We start from the raw sequence: 20,286 nt of genomic DNA, 5'->3' as shown, positions 1-20,286 counted from the left end.
GCTTAGAAAAAGTTCTACAGAGAATTCTGACTATCTGAGCATTCAAATTGCCTGCTCCCTCTCCCCGTGGCTATAGGTGTGGGCTGAGGAGGTGAGCAGAAGGTGCCTGTGTCTACTAAAAAGCCAGGATGGAGGGATCCTGACAGTAAGTTTCTCTGGGACATCCAGAAGCAACTTCCTTGGTCTTGTTTTGTTTTAGTGTCCATGAGTCGTAATCTTTTTGCAGTCATCACCTGTAAGAACCTGCTGACTCTCTGAAGCGTGGTACTCTTCAGAATAATGCTACAAGCACACAAATGCCAAATTTTGCTTACAATTTTGGGGATTTGGTGACTTCCCCACCCCCAGTATCCATCTTTGGACCCCTGAGAATCTAAGAACTCAAGTTCAGAATCCCTTTTCTATATGGTTTGGCTTCTAACCAGATGATACAAAGTAGTCTCCCTGACCTGTTCTGTATTGAAAGATCCTATGCAGCTCAAAGGATTTTATTTAGAATCCTTTTTTTTTTTTTTTTTTATCTTCAGGAAATCCAGGCCCATGTTTTGGAGCCGGTGACCTTAAAAGTTGTTTTTGCATGATAGTTTGGACCCCTTTGGAGAAACACACTAGAATGATTTTCTTAACTGTACTTCTGACATTTGGCTAAGAAAACAGAGCAAGGCCTGTGGTTAGCACATTGCATCAGAAGAATGTCACTAGATTCGAGAGGCTGTTTGCCATCATCCTAGGGTGTGTTCCTCACTCACATTACTAATTTCCCCATTTTTCTACCTATCAAAGCAGCACCTAAAACCTAGAGAGACAATCAGGTTACATCCAGGGCGCGTCTGGGAATCTAGCCCTTCAAGGATCGCAGATGATGACTGGCTGTAGGGTTTTTAAAAAGTTCTCAGTAGATCCAATGTACTTTATTTGGCCTGGCACTTTCCCAACTTCCCTGCAGAGGGTTTAGCCTGAGTTCATGAATATGTAGTAGGTCTTCAGATGCCCCAAAGACCTGTGGTATTCTGTGGATATTCTAAGTGTATGTGTATTTTCATGGGAGGGGCAGGAATGTCATTTTCATCACATCCTCAAAAGAAGTTTGAGCCCCCCAAAGTGGTATCACTGTTCCTGGGACCTGGGCCTTTTTGTATGGTTCAGACCTAGAGCTGGGCCTGCACTCCTTCAGGGAAGTTCTTAAGCTGGATTTTCTTAGGATTCTCTGTGCCCTAACTGGGTGCTTCCCAGTTTGTTCACTACAGGACACTAGCCCTTGGATAGGGCACCCTCTCTACCATCTCAGGCCTCTGTGATGTCAGCTGTAGCAGAGTTCTAGGATCTGTAGGAAGGGAAGGGAAGTAGGTTAGGGAAACAAGATGGATTTGATGATGACACAAGGGTTTATCCACGCTCCCTCTATAAACCTCAATAAAATGCAATTAGAGGCATTGGAGGGGGCCAGGTAGAAACTCACATGACAAAGTGTGTGGGCAAGAGCCTACCCACCGATAAGGAATTTTAACAAATTCCTGGAAGGTGGGGGAACAACTGCAAGAGTGAAAATGAACAGGTTAAAGAAACCCTTCTGTAGAGTGGGGAGGGAGGGGACAAGGCTGGAGGTAGCAGATTTGCCTTCCATTACCCTGGAGAGGATGGAGGTTTCACCACACCTTGGGACAACAGAAGGCCTAAGTACAAGGTGGAAGACTGTATTTGGCAGGCAGGCATCTATCCCCAGGCATAAAATCAGAGCTTTTTGTTTCTGTTTTTGGTGGTATTCAGAATTGAACTCAGGACCTCATGCTTGCTAGACAAATATACTACTTGAGCCACACCCCAGTCCTTTTGCTTCTCAGTCTGTGTTTTAGATAGGGTTGGCACTTTTGTCCAGGCTAGCCTCTGACCACAGTCCTCTTACCATTGCCTCCCAAGTACCTGAGATTACAGGTGTGGACCACAACTCCCAGCATTTTGGGGGAAGCACCATAAAGGCAGACGATATTCAGAACCATAACAAAAAGTATTAGGGTCTTTACAGTGGGCTTAAGTCCTTCATTTTTTTTCTCTTAACAAATTGAAAGATTAGAGAAAAGAACCTTTCTGTCTAATATTTGGGGGTGCCACCTCTCTACCTGGCAGTGAACAAACTTCCTGTAAACACAGCACGCTCAAATGAATCTATTGCTTTTTCCTTAAATGTGATTGGATAACTAAGGGTTACCAGACATTTCAGAAAATTCACATGCATAAACAGAAAAAAAGATACGCAGAAAAGTTGACACCAAAGAAAGAGAGAGGTATATGATATAAAAGAAAAGATAGTAACTGTCATTTATGTCCTGAGAAAGAGTCAAGATAGTAATAACCATAAAACAGAAACTGCTTGTTTATTAAAGAAGAAGGAGGAAGAGAAGGAGAACGAGGAGGAGGAGGAGGAATGAGAGCTAGGAAATAAAGCAAATGAAATCTCCTAGAAAAGAGAACAAAAAGACAAAGATTCAGAAACGTAAGACAAACAAACTAAAAGACACAGAGGATAGATTCAGGAAGCAGACCGTCTCCTAACGAGGGTCCTGCCTAGGCCTTTCTGAGTTGAGTCCCAGCATAAGGTTGCAACAACCTATGCCTCTGTGCACCTGGGGTACTGTTTTCAGTCTTTGAATTGCCCACCTAGCAGCTTTATTAAAAAGAACCATGCATGCTATGTATTGCTTGGCCATTACCTTATTTTAAATTGAAAGTATGAATTTTGCTTCCCAAACTAATGATCACTTTTGCCTCGCCAAACTCCTTGTTAACGTTTAAAGGTCGTATTTCTGAAAAGGACATTTAATCACCCTTTTTCTGCTTCACTCAGAGAGCTGCTGGTGTTCTGAGCCGGACCCTTTCTTCTTCTCTGAAAATCGTGAAAGAGGCCCTGAGAGCAGGAATAGTGAAAAAAATGATTAAATTCCTAAAGGTAAAGTCATTTTACTGGTTACAATCTCTTAAATTTCCAGGACTTTCCTTTTTTATTCAGGGAGCAGAGTGCAGATGAGTTTTGTTCAGGTAATGTGTCATTATGTCATTCATGCCAGATTTTCAATTTCCAAAATAGGGATTCTCTTTTGCCTGTCTACCTGCACAGTGCTCTGAACACCAGCAAAAGATTGTTGAGTAAATAAGTAAATTGCTCTTTAAATAAATCCATAAAAATGGCTTGCCCTAGGCTGGAGATGTAACTCAATATTAAAGCGATTGCCTAGCACTTGCAAGGCCCGAGTTCTATCCCCAGCACTAAAACAAACAAACCAACAAACAAAATATTGCTTTCCCTTCAAGCCCAACTTTTAAACATATATCCTCTGACCTTGAACAAGACAGTTTAAATTGCTTTCTGCAAGGAGTCTCTGGTCATTTATTTTGTTCATGGATTTGTGATGCTTTTATACAGTTATTGGGAATGTGTTAGCTGTAACTCCGTTCATGAGTTACAAGAGGCTACAAAGTTACCATGTGACCAAAGGATTGGAACTTTCCCCATGATATGAGTACAGTGAATCCAATCTGGATTCGCTTGAAAAGGCAAAGTGAATATTAGGCTGCTAACTCTGGATCTCACCTGGGATGTGTGCGAGATCCACTCATCCATATTAGGGCTGGGGCATGGGGAACTTTGAGGGGGCAGAATGGTGGATCTGACTTTAGGCTGCCACTTGGATAATGACCATAAATCTCCTTACACCTTTTGTAACCAGCCAGTGGTTGTCAATTGCTCACCATACACATGGTGCAGGCACATATGCATTTTTAAGGGTTATGTCTCCACAGTTGTCACCTCTTACAATGTCAAGGTTTGTGATGTTATCCATGAGGACAATCAGCCCTCATTCTCCAAAGGTGAAATGACACAGGAGGTCCACTTCCTCCCCTTTTTGGAAGATCTGCTCATCAACAGCATCACTGTTCTCTGAGCAACTCATGTACAAAACCTTCCAGAAGTGTCAGGTGTACAGGATAGGCCTATGGCCCTGTCCCGGGTGTGGGCTGGTTTAGGGGTTGCAAGTGACACTCCAGGGCTGCTCACCAGGAAACGCATGCCATTTTCAGTGGGGTCCTCTTTTAGACGTCCTAGAGGCCACTGGCACTGCAAGGTTCTGCAGGCAGTATGCTGTGGTTTCTGGACAAGAACAAGCATTGATCTCTTTCTGATTTTATTGTGGAATCTAGACAGGAGGCCAGACTGCATCACGTTACGCCATAAAGACACTGGCTGTCTGCACGAATGGTTATCATGAGGCTCGGGAAGAAGTCATGAGACTGGATAAAAGTAAGTGACAGTTTCATTCGGGGACCCCATGTCCCAGAGGTTAATCCATCCTGGAAAGTTTCGAAGAAACTGTGGCTGATGAGAAAGACTTAGCAATGCTATGAAAACTCTCCTTGGACTTCTGTAGTTTATAGAATTTGGTGTCCGCTCACTTCCAGATGGAGAAGGGTTTCTTTAGCCTTCGGCTGCAGGAGGCCCAGCTGACAGACAACTCAATGTGTGGAAGCTGGGAATCTCCCTCCCTTCCCCCAAGTTAAATGAAAATTATTTGTACAGCAATCTGCTTAACTAAGCTAGGATGGCTCTCTTCCTTCTTTCACACAGCCCTCAGTGAACAAGAGGGGCACCAGAGTCTGAGCCTAACTGTAGTCTAGCAACTTCCATCAGCTATAGCTATTCACAGGAGGGCTTCCCACCCAGGCAGCCTGCTAATGTTCTCCTTCACACCTCCTCTGGATACACAGAAGGCTGGGTGGGGCCCAGCATGGGACAGAAAACTTCCTTCTGGAAAGATACAGGTTGCCAGCACATCTCCCTCAACTCAGGCTGCCAGGTGGGGCCTCCTACCATGGCAGGGTCTGGAAGTGCAGCACAGGAGCATTCGAGAAGACAGACCTGTCTGGCATGCACACTCATTCTTACAGCAACTGTGTTGTGCCCGGTGCTGTTCAGGGCACCTGAATGAGATAAATCAGGGACACAGGGAGATGTTGAGGAGGGTCAATGCACTCAGGATATTTGCTGAATGAGTGAGTGAGCACAGTTTCTGGAGAAGGTCGCCCCTCATGTCTATTTCCAGCCTCATGTCAGGGGACCCAGGGGAACCCTCACCTGTGCTCTTCCTTCCCCATAGACTTCAACATTTTGATGAAGCTGCTGAGCTCAGAGGACGAGGTTCTAGTGGGCAATGCTGCCCTGTGCCTTGGCAACTGCATGGAGGTGCCCAGTGCTGCATCTTCCCTGCTGAAGACGGACCTGGTGAAAGTCTTGTTGAAGCTGGCAGGCGGCGACTCGCAGAAGACAACCGTGCAGCTGAATGCAGGCATCGCTCTGGGGAAGTTGTGCACAGCTGAGCCCAGGTATGCTGTAGCTACCACCAAGCCAGGCCACCTGAGTGTAGGTCACATCTGAGAGGGAGTAGGCCAAGGCAAGCTCTGCATTTTGGCAGGGACTCCATGCTACACAGAATTCTATGGAGAACCCTCGTGCCTTCTGTACAGGCCCATATGGGCCCAGGGACTGCTTCTCTGAAACCGAGAAACTTGGGAGTTCTCAGCCTCCAACTGGAGAGGGAGGTGACATTTGATTGGGTTTGGTCCCATGAGTGCTCATTGCCTCTCTCTTCTCCTTCCTTCTTCTCTTCACCTGTTCCTCCTCCCTCCTTTCGCACATCCTCTCCCCCTTTTCTCCCTCTGTGTTAGTAGCTTTCCATCACTGTGACAAAATACCTGAGAAAATCAACTTATTTGGACTCACAGTATCAGAGGTTTCAGTCCATCGGCATGTGGCTGTGTTGGGCCTGTGGCAGTACAATATCTCATGACAGGAGCATGTAACAGAGGAGGACTGTTCAGCTCATGGTGGCCAAGAAGCAAAAAGAGAGACAAAAAGAGCCATGGTTCCCAATATCCCCTTTTAGGGCAAGCCCCCAATGACCCAACTTCCTCTAAGTAGGCCTCATGTCCTAAAGATTTCACCACCTCCTAATAGCACCACAGGCTGGAGCCAAGGTTTTAGCATAAGGAGCTTTGGGGAATCCTTAATATCTAAATTATAGTACACGCCTATGTCTTTCTTTACTTTTCCAGAAATACTCAAACCCACAGTATATTTGTTTGTTTATTTATTTATTTATTGAGGATGTCCAGTAAGGGTATCATTTTCCTGCTGGAGAAGCAGAGATGGAGAACAGCACTTCTGAGGCCACCCAGCAAGCTGGCGCAAGAGACCCTGGCTTTACCTCTGTGCATTGCTTCTCTCTTAGCTCAGACTCCTGACACGCTCCAGTCCTATTATGTGCTTAAACACCCCATTGTGCGTGCTTCTTGAAGGTGTTCCCCTGTGGTTGAGTCATGAATCCTCCTGGGGATAGGACGAGGATGGCTCTTACAGCTATGCACCTCTTAATTCCTCCTGTGTAAAATGAGAACACTGGCCTGGATGACATCAAAGTTCCTTTCAAGTTCTGGCTGATTGATCAAATGGGAGGAATAGAGAAAACCTTTCTTCCAGAGAAAGCGAGGCACATTAATGGGGATGAGCTCACTCAAAGTGGCCACCTGCTGGGGAGTTCCCAAGAGCACAGTGCCATCTGACCAGCTGTCACCCCTGCCACTTAGAGTGAGTGTGTTCCTTGTTTTGTGGACTCCGGAGACTCTTACTTACCCCCTTTGATCTTTAGGGCCCCTGATGACACTGCCACTTGGCTTTTCCACTCTGAGTGATAGGGCTGATGCCCCCAGCTGACTCCTTTCTGCAGGGGATGGTTCTGAAATGTGGCATTTATGACCTGGATTTTGTTTTCTGATTATGACAGGTTTGCAGCTCAGCTGAGAGAGCTTCACGGGATAGAAATTCTCAACTCTATGATGAAATACATCAATGATTCTTGAGAGATGTGGTACCTGTTTGCAGTCTTGCACCTAATATTACCGACTGTTGCTATGCTAATAAAGTCTTTTTTGATATTCACTCCAGAACTGAGTGCATATTTTCAGACCATTCCTCTGTTGGGTTATCATTAGTAGGAGGGAAGTGGGCATCTGGTGGCTACTGTAGTGGAAACTGCTTCAGCTCACTCAGCATCCATCACACCTGTATCTCCATATTCCTTCCTAGTGTGCAGAGGCTGGAAACCGGCCAACCAAAAGCCCTATTTCCCAGATGCCCTTGCAGCAACCACTCTAGATGGAAACTAGATTTGCCAATCTCCTGCCACTTCCTGCTCATTTGCTGTTTTCTGCTGGCAGCATGATAGAAACATTAGGGATTTGGGGCAACGACATTTGCTGAAATGCTATCGAGATCTGAGCACTTTGAGATAGTTGCAGTTGTGCTGGGATGGTGGCAGCTTCCCAAAGCCCAGTCACAGCTGTAGCACTTGCTTTTGAATTCACTGGGTTGAGTGGTAGGGGGTGGCTCCCTGTCATGGAAGCTTTGTGTGTGGTTCTGGGAGTTATTCCTGGCTGTCCTACCTAGCACCTCCTCCAGCCACCTGATGGTGTGGCCCCGTTCCATGTGTTGTATGGTCCTCTGCTTAAAGGGCAGAGAAGAGGCTTCTATTTAGGCACAGAGCCCTGATGGATGTACTTTTTTCCCTTACCTGTCTCGCACTCTTCTCTCATTCCCTTTCCATTGACGTAGGGTCACCTGTGGACCCCAATTCCCTAAGTGAACAAACCAATAAGTGACTACCCTTCAGCTTCTTACTACAAGTACTTGATGACTTTAGGATAGGACACAGGACCTGCCTTGTACAGTGAATGCGGAGAGTCCCAGGCCAAAGTTCCAAAGGATGGCATACTCTGCTACCTGCCAGCTGTGTGACCAGGAAAGTTGCTTGGCTTCTCTAAGTTTGTCTGCTGTATCCAGAAAAACTAGAATAATACATACCAACACACCTTCTAGGCTGTGGGGCATAAATGAGGTTTTGGAGGTGTTACAGTTTGGATCTCGAATGTCCTCCCAAAGGTGCACGTGTCACCAGCTTGGCGATATTGGATGGTGGTGGAAGCTTAAAGAGGTAGAATCTAGTAGAAAGTCTTAGGGCAGTGGTTGCATGTCCTCAAAGGGGACTGAGGGACTTCTGTGGCTTCTTCTTTCTTTTGCTTCCCAGCCATGAGGTGATTTGTTCCACAACCTTCTCCTACCATAATACGCTGCCTCACTGCCAGAGGCCTAAAGCAATATGTCCACCAAGTCATGGACTGGAACCTCAAAACTAGGAATCAAAATAAACCTTTTCACTTTTTAAGTTGATTATCTGGTATTTGTTACAGTAACAGATAGCTGACTGACTCAAGAGGTGAAGGCACTGGAGAATTATAATGCTACACAAATATCACCAGGCTCCATTACCAGGTTGAGGGTGTAAACTATGACATCATTTGGATTAAGTTTGATGCATCAGGGAATAGATAAGGTCATGTCCTTTAAGGAATCAAAGCTGGATATTATCTGAAATAGAAAGGAATACTTCCTTCTCCGGGGAGACCTTATTCAACACACCCAAAAGAGTAATATTCCTGAGTGAAGCAGCTATTGGCTTAAATTAAGAACTTTGTTCCTGATACCAAAATGGATAGTTGGCATTTTGAGGGGATTGGAAGAAAATCTCTAACCCTGAGCCCTCACTCTGTGGTTGCTGCACCATGGGGTGGGCGGGGAGGGGGAGCTGACATGAGCTCACTGGAGTACCATGGTGTCACAACACTGTCCCTGGGTGGCAAGCAGGTGACAGGCCACAGCAGAGAAGCTGGGACCTGCCCACTCAGTCCCTTCATGCAAACAAACCTCCTTCAAGAGGCTACAAATTTCAAATAGGGGATAATGGCTTGATGCTTAAACAGAGCACAGAGAGGAAAATTAGAGGCTGCAGACTGTGCTGTTTTCAGGGGAAATTGGGTGGAGCTTTGGAAATGGAAGCAGCTGCCTGTGCACAGAGCCAGCAGTCTCTGATGTGAATTTCAGGCCCCTCCTTCTCCCATTCTGGCTGCTCTTGGAAATGGCTATTATAGGTGTAATCTCATCCCCAAAGAGTGGGTAATGTCAGTTTTATTATTTGTGCTTCAGAGTGCCTCTTGAGAGCTGCAATCTTCTTCATTCTGGAGGAGGGTCTGCCGCACCTGAGGCATGCCTTCCTCTCACTGGTGGGATGAGATACCTTATGAAGTGATGTTCTGTCAATGCAGTTCACCTCCCTCGCTGCTATGTCATTACCTGTAACATACACTATCACGCAATGATTCCAGGCAGCATCAAAAAACAAATGGCATGTCCTATGTGCCAGGAGCCAGTGATAGCAACCATGCCACCCTCAGGGCACAGCTTATTGTGGGAAGAGTCTGCCTGTGCAGTGGGCACAGATGATGTGACAATGGCAGTTATAGTGGGCACTAAAGTTAACGATGAGATAACAGGAAGGCAGGAGGTGGGGCCGTAGTTGAGGAGCTGCTTTTGGTTCTTTTTTAAAAGGACCAGCTGAAGCAAGAGTGTCTTGGCTTGGAGACTTGAGTGGAGGATAGTACAACATGGAAGTATTCTGAGGCCAAAAGATGACCCTGTATGGCTTGTTTTAACAACAGGTTTGATTTTTCTGATATCTTGAAAATATGGGCTCTCCCCAAAGCCCAGTAGGAAGAGAGAGAAATTGGAGGAAATAAAAGCACATTTGGAATTGATTTCCTTTCCCAATGTGATAGACTTGTACTGAAGACCCATAGGGGAGAGAGAGAGAGAGAGAGAGAGAGAGAGAGAGAGAGAGAGAGAGAGAGGAGAGAGAGAGAGAGAATAGATTCTACCTGTGCACTGTGCATTTGCTCTGCCTGGAGACTGTAATTACATAAAGATCCTTACCTATGTAAGCCTGTGAGGACCATATGAGGCAGGTATTACCTTTATTTTACGAGTAAAGAAACTAAGAGAAAAAGTATTTCTTTACATAGCCTATAAATAGGAGAGTCAGAATTTGTCCCCGAATGGTTTTTAACTTTTGCTGTATGTAAAACATTTCTACACTTAGTAAATATGGCCTGCAGAAAGGCTATCTAATTCTCTGAGACTCAGTTTCCCTCTGAAAATGGAAGAAACAGCCCCTGCCTGACATTCTTTGGTTTGGATATAATATACATGGGTGGCTGGAACAATGAACATTGCTTTTAGATCAGAAATGACCATGAATTCGTCATCTGTCCCTTTTCTACCCTCTCAGATCTGCTCAATCTCCTCATCGCTCCATTTCACTGGAGTCAAGCAAGTATTTGACTCTGTTTGCTTTTCTCCCTGTCCTGTGCCTGGGCAGTCACACATAAGGATCCCCCAAGAGTCAGATGCCAGCCAACAGCCTGTCTTCTTACATTACTTCCATAGCAGCAAGGCATGAGAGCTCCAGTCCTGGTTGGGATGGTGTTCTGAACACATTCAGAGCTCAGGGATGGGGTGACAGTTTCCACTCCAGAAGCCAAATGACTTGGGCTTGCCAGGACCTGGGGCTGGGCTGCACCTACATCAGAAGGACCCTGTGTGCAGTGATAGGTGCTAGAGTCAGTGTCCCAATATCACCTCTCCAAACAGATGCTCCTTTAAAACTTGCTACTTGTCCTCAGATAGAACCAGAAAAACCTCTGGATTCCAATGACTGTCACTCCAATCATACACTCTCAGGTCATCATTAACTCTACTTTCCTCAAGCCCCAGAATGGGCATGTCCCACCCTCCCCAGTGCCCTGGGAAGAGGGGACCTGAGCCCAGCAGGATGGCCAGCCAATCATCACCTTCTCTTCAGCTCCTGGCTCTAAGATCCTGGTGCGTGTGATCAGAAGCTGGCTGGATGACTTATTTCTTTTTGACAAGATCTCTAATTTGATCTCAATTTCAAAAAAGCAAAATGAAGAATGAGTTCTCCCTGGCATTATGCCCCTTGGTCTGATCTACCCTGAGGCAGGATCAGGTATCTCTGGCTGCTCTAGTACTCAGACCTAGCAGGGGTGAGGAGGGAGTTCTTGAGGTGTCAGCAGAGCAGAGCAAGCACTGGGCTGCCAGCCATCTCTGCCAGCCACCCCCAGCCTCAGGTCTCACTAGTTCTGAACTGGGCTCCTGTCGCCAGCCAACAACAAGGAACTGCTCTGTGTGATAATGGCTGTCTGCCAGATGTGCCTATTCAGCACACCCTGAGCACCTCTCCATTGTTGCGTCCATCTCCAGCCTCATATTTGTGCTTCTAATCTTCAGCAGCTCCATCTGCACGTTTAGATTGCTCGCCTCCCCTCCAGCTGCAGCACACATATACACACATAGCATGCCTACGCAGTTTATCTCTGCAGCCAAGAGATGAATTTTCACATGAAAATGGGTGAGTGAAGGGATAAGTGGGGATTTCACTGGATGAAAGGCATGACAAGATAGTGAGAATTATTGGAGCAAGAAAAAAGGGCTCCTAGAATGCCCAGGTAGAAAATTATTAAAAGATCATCTATCTAACATCTACTCTCTGCTTTATTGGCAACCATCCGACTTCATTTGCTTAATACAATTCACTGACCCCAAATGTCTAACCCATGTTTTCTCATTTTTACAAATAAGGAAGTGGAGACTTGGAAAGGCCAGGGAGCAATCCTCAACATCCTTCCTCTTGTTTGAGAACTGCTGATGTAATGGTTCAGAGAAGAACAGAGACAAAAGACCCAGGGACTCCCGGAGGCAGTACGCCCAGAGGTTGGTGTGCAGACCCAAAGCTCCTCTCCACCCTTACAATTTCACAACCTCAGTGAGTTGCTTTGCCCCTTGAAGCAATTATTTAAGTGAATCGAGATATGGAACCCTTATCTATAAGAAGTAAGACTTGGGAAATATGCCTACTATATGGGTTTTTCTTGAGTATTAAATGAGATGATTTCTATAAAGACCTCAGAACACAGTGAGCCCTGGGGAAGTCATTATATTGGTCTCACTGCTTCCATAAACATCCACGCCAGGCCATCTGTCCCTGTGTGCTATTCTCTGGAGTTCTGAAACACAAGGATTTTTATCAGGGTGAATGGGTTTCTATGTGACCATATCCCAAAGGTGGGGAATAGAGAAGTGGATGTCCAGGCTCACTGGTATTCAAAGTGAATGTCTAGGTTCAATGTTATTCAGAGTGGACTTAAAAGATCAATGTTACCCAGAAGTACACTTCCAGGTCAATGTTATCCAGAGAGTCCTTCCAGGTTCAATGTTAACCAAAGTGTACTTCTAGGTTCAATGTTAACCAAAGTGTACTTCTAGGTTCAGTGTTGCCTAGAAGTATACTTCCAGATGAATGAGCCTGCCTAAGGGGAGAGCTGGACTGGTGAGCAGAGCTGGTGGGAACTCAGGTGAAGAGGGAAGCAGGTGCAGAAAGAATAGGAAAGATTAAAATGGACATTCGGTGGTATTAGACATTGCTGAACTGTGTTCTACATTGTCAACATCAGGGGAAAATAAGAAAAGACAGGCACTAGATTGTCACTTGAATAATTGGAGCAGCCTCCTTGCAATTTCCTGCCTTTCTGCAGATCTAAGCCACCCTGTACGCTGCAGCCAGAGTAATCCTCTTAAACACACCTTTCAGGACATCACACCCCTTCTCAGCCACTTCACACAACTATCGAGGGGACTAAAGGAAAACTCCTCTCAGTGTGTGTGTGCATCCAATGTGTGTGCATACGGGTATGTGAGTAGGGATAATAAAACCATAGCTATTCCCTAATCTGAGTGTTACTGAGAAAGCACTTACATTACTTTATTGAAACTACTGTAAGAAGTATGTGAAGTCTTTACACTGTCTATGAGTAAGAGCTATGATTCAGAAGGTTTAGGTGTAATTTAAACTAAGTATATCTGTTATTACCCCTCAAATTACTTTTCTTTATAAAATTACTGAAAAAATTTTTATATGGCCTTTGCACATAACCCATCCCGTGCAACCTTGCTGAGCCTTAAAAAGGCCTGGTTTTACAGTCGCATTCTGGCTTCTATGTAGACCATCCCATCTTCTATTTCAACCCTGGTTCCATGTTTTTGGGGCTTCACTATTGTGTTCCAGCTCCTCTTGGAAGCCTGGGTAATCTCCCTCCCATGCCCTTTCTTCTCCTCCACCAGTTTCCCAATGTATTTCTGCTTATGTTTCACTCATCCTATGCTCTCTGCACCTGCTACTCCCACACAACACTCTTCATAGGACTTCTTCCTTCTCTAAATCTACACCTCCACAAAGGCCAGGATAACACAAGTGACAGGTACATTTTCTTATTTAGTAGGTTATGGGTTCTGTCTAGTGAGCCAGGTACAAGTATTATTCTCCTTTGCAGATGAGGAAACAGCGATTTAACAATTGATCTGCTCCCAGCCCTCCAGCACTCATCCTTCTGTGCTATCTGCTAGAGCCCACACTATTTGCCCTTTCACTGAATGTTGGTGGTGTGTTCTGAAATTCTTTTCTGTGTTTTCATTTTTTCTCTCCAGCTAGAACTTAAATTCATTAAGAACCTAGAAGATTTCTTCTCCTGTGGAAAGTCTTATGGCTAAGAGAATTAAGCATAGATAAAAGGGATTTGATACCCTTACTCTAAGGACAGGGTATCTGAAGGGTATGACCTTGAGTTTGTACTTAGCTCTGACCTCAAAAGCACATGGATGAATCATAGAAGTGAGAGTGGCTTCTCTCTCCATCCTGGCATCATGTCCTTTGGCTTCCAAAGCCCTGGTTAGACACCACTGTTCCCCACTCCCCAGAAGTGACCACTACCATAGTTTTCCCTCACAAAATCCACAGGACGTGGGAGCAGCTTGGTCCCCTTCATGCTGCTCTGGAAAAATAGAGGCCAAAGACCATCCTTCAAAGGTCCTGGAGAATCAGGAAATATCAAGCCAAGCCTCAGCCCTGCAGTGTGTCTCCCACACAGGGTAATAATAGCCTCCACACATGGATGTCATTTTAAGTTCTTCAAAGGCCTTTTACGTCAGTGGGTTCATTTCATCTGCACAATGTCCCTGTGAGGCAGGCATCATTATTTTCCATTGAAGCTTAGGGAAGAGAGGCCTGAAGAGTCAATGTCTTGTCCAGAATTTCCTGAGGAAATCATGGCTGTACCAGAGCCAATACTCACCCTTTACCTTGATCCTTATTGACCACTGTCTGGTCCTGTCTCTCCTTTCATTGATTTTCCAGTCCAAACTGCAGTGCAGTCAACTAACCCAGTCCTTTCCTTTGCTCCCTGAGCATAAAGGGAAAATAAAACTTTAACTCCTTTAAGGTTTTATCAGAAAGCCTTGCTAATCCATCAGCAGTCTGTTAGATAACAGCTTAAATCTCCCCACTGCAATGGATTACCTTCCCATCTGATTTACCATAATGCATGAGAGGAGCCATGGGGTACAACAAGAGTGCAGAGGCCAGGGTACTCTCTTGGCAAAAATGGAGATCTTCAGATATCCAGACACTGCTGTTCTCCCTCTGATGGGGAGGCCTGTGCATCTGGGTGAACATCCAGCAGCCCCTCAGCCAAGGTTACTTAAATGACAGCATATCCCTGAAAGACTGCTCACTTATTCATTCATTCCACAAATATTTATCCAACACCTACTATGGGCCAAGCACTATGCTTAGATAGTCCAACGTGACTTTGGATAAAATGAATCCCATGTTTTCATCCACTTCTATTCTAATTACAGCAGGGAAGTACAAGGTGAAAACCAACCAGACACAAACAATCAGACACTCCCCTTGATGCTGTTAGCTCCTGGGCTTCTGATCCATGCACCTCATGTCAGGTGTTACAGAAACATCCTATAAGGGGAGAAGGAAGGGGATTGGCTAGCTTGGAAGGTTCTCCAAACCCCAGCCCTTGAGTTACAGGATTATCATTCCAAAGTCCAGGTGGAGAGGATTCTTGGGCCCTTCAAGTAAAGGAAAGCTTGAAGTGTTCAGAATTCTGTCCGTCTGCTGTCAGTTTTATAGCAATGTATATATATATGAAAAGACCTTGCTGAGGAAACGTGGGAGAAGTCCCACGTAAAGTCTTTACTTCTAAGACACTCAGCTGTATCTTTTTGTCCAGTACTATGGTTTGGCTGTGGTTTGTCCTCAAAGGGTTCATGTGTCTGAGACTTGGGCCTAAGTGTGGCAGTGTTGAGGTGATGGAACCTTTAAGTGGGGCCTAGAAGCTATGGAATCAGCCTAGGTGCCCCGTCAGCTGATAAATTCTTAAAGAAAGCGTGGCATATATACACAATGGCTTATTATTCAGCCATAAGAAAGAAATCATGTTGTTTGAAAGAAAATGGATGGAACTGGAGATCATCATTTTAAGTGAAATAAGCCAGACTCAGAAACAGTCTGATGCAGAGTGATGCAGACTGCAGGTCTAGATGCGGAATCTAGACCTAAACACACACACACACACACACACACACACACGCACACACACACACGCACACGCACACACACTGTTCACGGTTTGTGGAGAATCAATGGGATGGGGAGGGAAAAGAGAGGTGATGGTAGGTGAATACTATTGAGGTACATTATATGCATGTATGAAAATAGCATAATGAAATCCATTCTAATTTTTTGTAAAAGGGGAGGCAGAGAGGGCACAAGAAAAAGTAAAAGAGGGGGTAAATGTGATCAAAGTATATTATATGCATATATGGAAAAATCACAATGAAACCCCTTTGCACAAGTAATATACATTAATAAAAATATTCAAAATAATAACAATAATAATTATATTTAATAAGAAAAAAGGTGGGGCCTAGTGAGAGATTATTAGGGTATTGGGAGCATGCCCTCAGATGGGATTACATAGTTCTCACGGGAACCCAGTCTCTCTCTGACTTCCTGCTGTCACATATACTCCTACCACAGTGGTGCCATCCACCATAAGGTCCTCACTGGTCCTGTGATCTACAGGGTCACCACTCCAAAGCTCAGGTATACAGGGTGCCTGGTTCCTTCAAGCAAAAGAAGCTTGAAGTCTTCAGAATTCTGTCACTTGGTTATCGGTGCACACATGTAAGGGTGGACCACAATTCCCCATGCCTTAGAACCTCCAGAACAGTGAGATAAATAATTCTTTTCTACATAAAGTACTTAATTATGAGTATTTTGTCATGCTGATGGGAAACAAATGAATACAAGCAGGTTGGAAGTACATCAGAAGAAATTTAGTCCGCCCTTCTAGCCCATTCAGGAGGAGGGAAGCCTGCTTGAGCACCAGTGAATAATCACTGACAACTAGAGCTATAAAGGCCTGTTTTCCTCCTTTTCTTAGATGTTTATTGGGGCACTGTCCTCCATGAAAATGCTATCATCTTAGGAACTAGTCCTATAGTCCTGGTTAAAATACATGTCTGAGGCTCTAGATCATTAAAGCTAAACAAGAATATGTGCCATTTGTCTTCTTCTCAGAACTAGGAAAATCAAATGAAATATGGTCAGGAATTAAAGTGGGAATGTGGTCTTTAAAATACAGACATTTCAAATAAGTGGACTGTTTGCCGCTATCACCAAAGTCACTGAGAAAAGAAAATCACTCTCTGCAGGGGTGGCAGAAAATGGTTTTGTTGTTGCTGCTGTTATTTTGTTTTGCTTTGCTTTAGTGGCAGGAGATAGAAAAAGTGGTCACGAATGGTTCTTTCTGTAGAAACTCTAGGCCCACTGTGAACCAAGAGTGAGGGTCCACACTTGGATCTAGCCAGGCTAGTGAGCACAATCAGCCCACTGCTTTGAGTCTGGGCCTTTGACTTCCTCTTTCCTTGAAGACTGCACAATGGCTATTTGGTTGACCAGTCTACGAAGGAATTCCTCCTATTCTGGTAATGATGCTGTGATTTTCCTTAGAGAACCATGTCTCCCTCGTGCTCAAATCACATGGTTCAGGTGGAGCTGACTGTCTTAGTTCACTGTGTGTTACTATAATCTAATACCACAGACTGTGGAATTTATAAAGAATAGAGATGCATTTTGGCTCAGGGTTCTGGAGGTTGGAAGTCTAGGATTGGGCAGCTTTGTCTGGTGAGGGCCCCATGCTGCACGGCAGCAAAATGGAAGGGCAAATAGGAACATGCAGAAGAGGCACAATACAAGTGGCAGCCTTGTAACAACTTACTCCCAAGGTAACTAATCCAATCTCTTAAGAGCAATCACTGACTTCCTCCTTTAAGAATTTACCTAGTTTGCTGAGAGTAATATTTGCCTCTTAATAATCTGATCCTCTCTTAAAGGCTGGACTGCCCAATACCACTACAATGGCAGTCAAATCTCAATATGAAGTTCAGAGAGAACAAAGGACTCATGTCCTTTTCATAATGCAAAGTAGGATCTTCTGATCCCAATAATCCTAAGAGTCTAAATTTGCTCCAGCACCAACTTGGAAGTTCAAAGTCCAGCTATGAGACTGTAAAATCAAGACAAGTTGTCTATGTTCAAAGTACTTGGGCAGATCAGGCATAGAGTAGATATTTTTATTGAACAAAGAGGCCAGAAGAAAGGAATAACGGTCCCTCAAGTAAGCATGTTTTAAATCTAAAAGCTGGAGGATAGTCTTCCCCTCCATGTAATGTCTTCTGGACACAGTGAACCAGCTGGGACCACAAATGGCAGGTAGCCCTGCCCCCATGGTTTTGTGGAACTTAGTCCATATTCTTGGGTTGGAGTCTCTCAACTGCAGCTCTCCTAGATTGGTTTTGCATGTTGGTAGTTCTATAGTTCTGGAATCTCAGTGGTAGTCCTGGTCCTGCAGCTCCACTAGGCATTGCCCTGATAGGGACTCTGCAGTAGCTCCAACTCCATATTTCCACTTAGCATTCTCCTTTAGGACAATGTCCATTAGGTCCTTCCTTCCTCCTTTCCTGCCTTTCTCTCCCCCTCCCTTTGTCTCTTCCTCCCTCTCTCCCATCCTTCTTCTTCCCTCTCCCCTTTCTTTCCTTCCTTCCTTCCTTCCTCCCTCTCTTCTGTCCATTCTTTCTGTTTTGGCTCCACCCTTGTGACAATGCATCTTTTGAAATTAAAGTAAATGAAGCCATGCCTCCACAGCTTCTGTACTGTCTGTGTCTGCAGAATTACCAACATAACCATGCCGTCAAGTCTTATGGCTTTCACCCTCTGAAGCTGCAGCATCAGCTGCTCCTGGAGCTGACTGAGCATAGTGAGGGATGCTAGTGAGAAGCTGAGGCTCAAGGTGACCCTTTCTTTCCTGAAGGCCTTAACATCTTGAGACTGTGATGGGATGACAGCATCGGGAGAACTCTGAAATGCCTTCAAGACCTCCCTTTTTGTCCTGATGAACAACACCTGGCTCTCTTCTATCCAGGCTAATTGTTTTAACAAATGGTTTCTTGGCTGCCATCTTGCACACTTTTTCATTCTTAACATTGTCAGGCTTTGAATTTTCCAAATTTTTATGCTGGGCTTCCATGTTAGTTATAAACTCTGCATTTAGGTCGCCCATTTGCTCTCACCAATCATTCTATGTGGCTGTGTGTAGCCAGGAAGCAGCAGGAATGCTTTGCTGCTTAGATTTTTTTTCTGCCAGATGTTCTCTTCATCACTCTTAAGTTTGGCCTTCCATGAAGTCCTAGGACACAGTCAGAATTCAGCCAAATTCTTTGCCAGTTTATAACGAGGATGGTATTTGATTCAGTTCCAGTAAGATATTCCCCATGTTCATCTAAGACCTTATCTGTGTGGCCTTTGCTGTATACATTTCTATCAGCATTCTGGCCACAATTTAAGTAATCTTTAAGAAGATTTAGACTTTCCCTAGTCCTTACCAGAATTGCTCTTAATGATCCATTTAAAGCATTTTAAGATTTTTTTCCAGCATTTGCTTCAAAACTGTTCTAACCTCTACCCATTACTCAGTTCCAAATAGACCTTCACATTTTCAGGTATTGTTATAGCAGCATACCACTTCTCAGTGCTAATTTTCTGTTTTCTGTTGCTATAACAGAATACTATAGACTGGGTAATTTATAAAGAACAGAAGTTTATTTTGGCTTATAGTTCTGAATACTGGCAGATCAAGATTAGGTGGTCACATCTGCTGAGGACCTTACACCATGTGTCATAACATCACGGAAAAGTAGAAAAGCAAGTGGGTGCATGGAAAAGAGACAAAACATCAGAAGCAGCTTTTCTTTATAACAATCTGCTCTCATGGTACCTGATTTAATCCGTTAAGAGCAAGAACTTATTCCAACAAAAATTAACCCAGTCCTGCAAAAGAAGTATTCATAATTCTTAATGATCCAATCACTTCAAAAAGGCTCCACCTCCCAACACCACCACAATGACAATCAAATTTCAACATGAGTTTTGGAGGGGGCAAACCGTGTTCATACCATAGTACTGACTCTACCCTGATTCCTGGAGGTGAGTGTGGAATCCAGGCCTGGCAAACCACAGCACTACACATCTCTTGCATATTGATTTGTTCAGAGATGGTTATATGACATGAAGAAAGCCAATCAGAGTTCTGGTCAAATTGTTACTAGAGCAAAGGAAGTCTTCTTCTTTCTTCCCCTTCTTCTTCCTCCTCTTCTTCTTCCTCCTTCCTCTTCCTCCTCCTCATCCTTCTTTTGCATTGAAGTTATTTCAAGAATAGGAACTAGGTTTGGATTTATGGTGGCAACTTTACCATCCTGGAGGAGGGCTTCACTGAGAGTATGGTCAACAGAAAGGAAAGCAGAACCAAGAGATGGAGTCAAGCAGAGACCTAACACCATTGTTTGAACCCTCAGATCAAGAGAGGTCTGAGATTCTAATTGGGCTTCCCAATTGTATGAGATAATAAGTCCTCTTTTTGCTTAAGCTTGTTTCATTTGTCACTATTACCATAAGAGCCCTATCATTAACCCCCCATCTGATTCCACTTTCCCTTTTATCTTGCCTAAATTCTACTCATCTTATAGTATTAATTTAAACTTAAATGCTCCTGCACTATTTTCCCCCAGTTCCTTTCTTTCCCACAACATAATATCTTAACATCTACAACTGTTCTAAAATACTGATTCCTTCTCATGATGTATTATTTGCTTTTTATATTCTGCACCTTCTTCCTACTAAAATGTGAGCACTATAATTTTTATTGTTTCTGATCACTGATGTGACCAGTACCTAGAAAACTGCTGATACATTATAAGTGATCAATAAATATATGTTTCTTGAGTGCTGGGCAACCCTGGGATGGAGTCTGGTTATTTTCATCTACTTCAAACTTTCCCCACCTCCCAATCCCCTACTGGTAGTAATG

At 44.3% G+C, this 20,286-nt stretch overlaps 1 protein-coding gene across 4 annotated transcripts in view; it reads left to right on the top strand.

Annotated features, from left to right (window-relative positions):
* Ttc12 (tetratricopeptide repeat domain 12) overlaps window positions 1-7,006 on the top strand; it is a 49,956-nt gene extending 42,950 nt beyond the window's left edge. For 2 of the 4 annotated variants that reach the window (XM_074066712.1, XM_074066711.1), the window contains 4 exons: window positions 2,843-2,944; window positions 4,195-4,294; window positions 5,148-5,373; window positions 6,831-7,006. In XM_074066712.1, coding sequence (XP_073922813.1) covers window positions 2,843-2,944; window positions 4,195-4,294; window positions 5,148-5,373; window positions 6,831-6,906 — 504 coding nt within the window. In that variant the 3' untranslated portion in view covers window positions 6,907-7,006. Of the gene's footprint in view, window positions 1-76; window positions 146-2,842; window positions 2,945-4,194; window positions 4,295-5,147; window positions 5,374-6,830 lie in introns of all 4 variants that reach the window. The other 2 variants (XM_074066710.1, XM_020161571.2) reach the window with 2 other exon arrangements.
* Window positions 7,007-20,286: the final 13,280 nt, after the last annotated feature.

Source organism: Castor canadensis, chromosome 2 (genome assembly GCF_047511655.1).
Source record: "Castor canadensis chromosome 2, mCasCan1.hap1v2, whole genome shotgun sequence".
NCBI classification, from domain to species: domain Eukaryota; kingdom Metazoa; phylum Chordata; class Mammalia; order Rodentia; family Castoridae; genus Castor; species Castor canadensis.
Note: the sequence above shows the minus strand (reverse complement) of the source record. Positions and strands in the feature narration are given on the sequence as shown.